This window comes from Aplysia californica, unplaced genomic scaffold (assembly GCF_000002075.1).
Source record: "Aplysia californica isolate F4 #8 unplaced genomic scaffold, AplCal3.0 scaffold00512, whole genome shotgun sequence".
Taxonomy (NCBI): Eukaryota; Metazoa; Mollusca; class Gastropoda; order Aplysiida; family Aplysiidae; genus Aplysia; species Aplysia californica.
Genome location: NW_004797782.1, coordinates 342,654 through 345,627, shown reverse-complemented (window position 1 = coordinate 345,627; position 2,974 = coordinate 342,654). Strand labels below are relative to the sequence as shown.

The 2,974-nt window shown below is 41.6% G+C and overlaps 1 protein-coding gene across 1 annotated transcript in view; it reads left to right on the top strand.

The window, feature by feature from the left end:
* The window catches only part of LOC101849639 (uncharacterized MFS-type transporter YhjX), a gene marked incomplete at its 5' end in the record, with an annotated part of 22,282 nt that overhangs the window by 2,121 nt on the left and 17,187 nt on the right, over positions 1-2,974 (top strand). The window contains 1 exon segment of the mRNA XM_013086847.2: positions 533-672. Coding sequence (XP_012942301.1) covers positions 533-672 — 140 coding nt within the window.

Below are 2,974 nucleotides of genomic sequence, written 5' to 3'. Positions count from 1 at the left end.
ACACACACACACACACACACACACACACACACACACACACACACACACACAAGTGTTATCTCGTTTCCCAGTTTTGGATATTAGGGAACACGTCTATGAGTCTGGATATCAGGAAGAAGTGTTGGTGGGTGGTTGTCGGATGCTCTGGTGTGGTTTGCTCCTTCTTTCCTATCAAATATCTATCGTCCTGATCTCTCCTCCTTCATTTTTGCGGGTGTTACTCTCTTATAACACCTCTAATCTTCAGCACAAATGCCGTAAAATTCTTACTAAAACTATACCGAGGAATAATGTTTTGTTGCCCAGTCTTGGATATTATATTATAATAAGTCTCGGAGTCTAGATATAGGTATCAGAAAAAAATGATGTTCGTATCTGTCTGGATATCAGGAAGAAATGTTGTTTACCATAATATACTATAATGCAAGTCTATGAGGCTGGGTTTCAGAAAGAAATTTGTTTACAATGTATTATAATATAAGTCTACGAGTCCAGGTGTCAGGAAAATGAGAAATATTGTTTGTTCCTCCAGTGGTTCCCGCAGCGCAAAGGACTGGTGAACGGGCTGGTGGTGGCGGGGTTTGGTGGCGGGGCGTTTATCTTTGACCAGGTCCAGACGGCCTTCATCAATCCGGACAACTTCAAGCCGGACAAGGAAGTGGACGGGGAGAAGTGAGTGGTCAGTCGTATGCTGACAAAACGACCTTTTTTTCTTTTTTCCCAGCCTGCACAAAGAGATGGGTACCACATAAGCCCCATATGGCATCGCATATGGGCACCATCTGGTAATCCCGTACTGCGCCACGTGGTTTTTGCACTTTTGCACATGGGCGATTAAAGGGCCCATCTGTGTCCTCCCATGTCCCGCCCATATCCAGCCATGCCTAGCCCAGATGCAGCTCATATGTTTTTGACGAACCCACATGGGCCCCATGTCTGCCCCACTCGTTTTTACACACAAGACATGGGCATTGCGTGGTATACAGCCATGCCGAACAAAAACATCTAGTATGTTCAATTCTTTCCCATACCTGGCCCGGATGAAGCCTGAAGGTTCCTGGCAAGCCCACTTGGCCTCCATATCCAGCACACATGTTCCTGGCAAGCTCACATGGTCCCCATGTCCCCCAAGTCCAGCCCATATGTTCCCCATGTCCAGCCCACAAGGTCCCCATGTCCAGCCCACATGTTCCAGATAAGCCCATGTGGTCCCCACGTCTGCCCCACACATCTTTGTCCACAATATGTGGGTACTGCTTGGTACACAGCCGTACCAAACAGAAACATCTGGTCTGCTTGATTCTGACCCTGAGCCCTGATTGCTTGTCTCTGACAAAACCATGCTATACTCACATCCATCCCACCTGGGTGAGCTCAAAATGTATGGGCACTGTGCATTCTAGCTCAGGCCCAGTCCACATTTCTGACAAGCCCATGTTTTCCTCACTCACTGGAATAAAACCATGCAGAACCATATCTTGTATAAGAAGACACATTGTAATACTTGTTTTAAGCCTATATTCATTCAAATAATTTCTCTCAAGGTAATTCCAAACACTGTAAGGTATAATATCCCAGTAAAAATAGATAAAATGTAACACACACACGTCCCTACACGGGGGCCGATTCATTAGCATGAAATGAGGAACTCTCATACATTTCAGGCAGACAATATAAAATGTTCCCTTTGTGGAAAGAAAGGCATGTGTCCTGGAAATATACGTTAACCTATAAAGCCAGGTTATGGAAAGAACATAAAAAAATTAACCGCCTCGGAAAACTCTGCAATTGCAGTTTTATCTATTATTAAATTTATGATATAAATATTACAATAACGCACAGGACAAAGGAGAAGAGAAGAGAAAGAAAGAAAAAAGAAAGAAAGAAAAGAAAGAAATGCATTTTGGTAGATGTAATATCGAATACTATGTTTTAAAACAAAACAAATACATTGCAAACCAATTGATACTTAGACTTCTTTTGCTTTTAATTAGACCTAAAAAAAGCAATATATTATATTCCAGAAAAGAAACCAACAGATCTCTTGACAGTGACGTAATACATCTCTCTGATTCCGATCTTTGCAATGAAGAGGGGTGGTGGGTAACGTTCGTTTCACACGGGCCAATTCACGGAAAACACAGCCTCTGAAGAGGTTAGATAAATAAAAGACATGTACAGGGTGTTCTAAAAAAACCTTTACAACTTTTTTTCTGAATATCTGGCGCAAAAATTGTTGTAGAATGCTGTAATTTGGAACAGACATAATTCATTTAAAAGGAATTTGTTTGATATAAACTCCAAGAAGAAGAAACATGTATTGAAAACTGAAACGGCTAAAAGAAAAAAGCACCCCAAAACGCAAAGTTCACCAATGTTTAAAAATCTTGTAAAAGAAGTCGTGAAAAGATCAGTTGACTTTTTTCTTTGTTTTCTCTTTGACATTAACTTTCCATCTCTGTTACATTAAAAACATATTTAATTTCTTTTACAGGGTTTTAAAAACCTATTGATTTCATTCTGAAATTCCTTGAAGCAGTGCTCCACATTCTCTCCTTTAGACTCGACACATTTTTAACGCGTCGTTCGAAATGTTCAGTGGCGCCCTAACACAAGCACCTGCTAAACAATGAGTTTTTAAAGTCACATACACTGTACATGTTCACTAAGAAGTGGCTTCTAGAGACAATAGAGTGGGGTGCCTAATAGACAGCATTTTTGGAGTTAACATATCCCGCAGGGGGGAAATGGGCTTTGCACTAAACCAAATGTCATCGAGGAAATGATCCCTCTTTACAAGACAATCGAGGAGTCATGAACACATTGCCATGCTCTGATCCATGTCATCTCGGCCTAGTGAAGATGAACATGGTATAGTCGTAGATTAAGATCTGGCGCGAGAATGTAGACTGTTGATGTGTAGGAAAGTCCTAGCTGCAGATCGTCTACGGACAGACGTCTCATGGGACTCGGC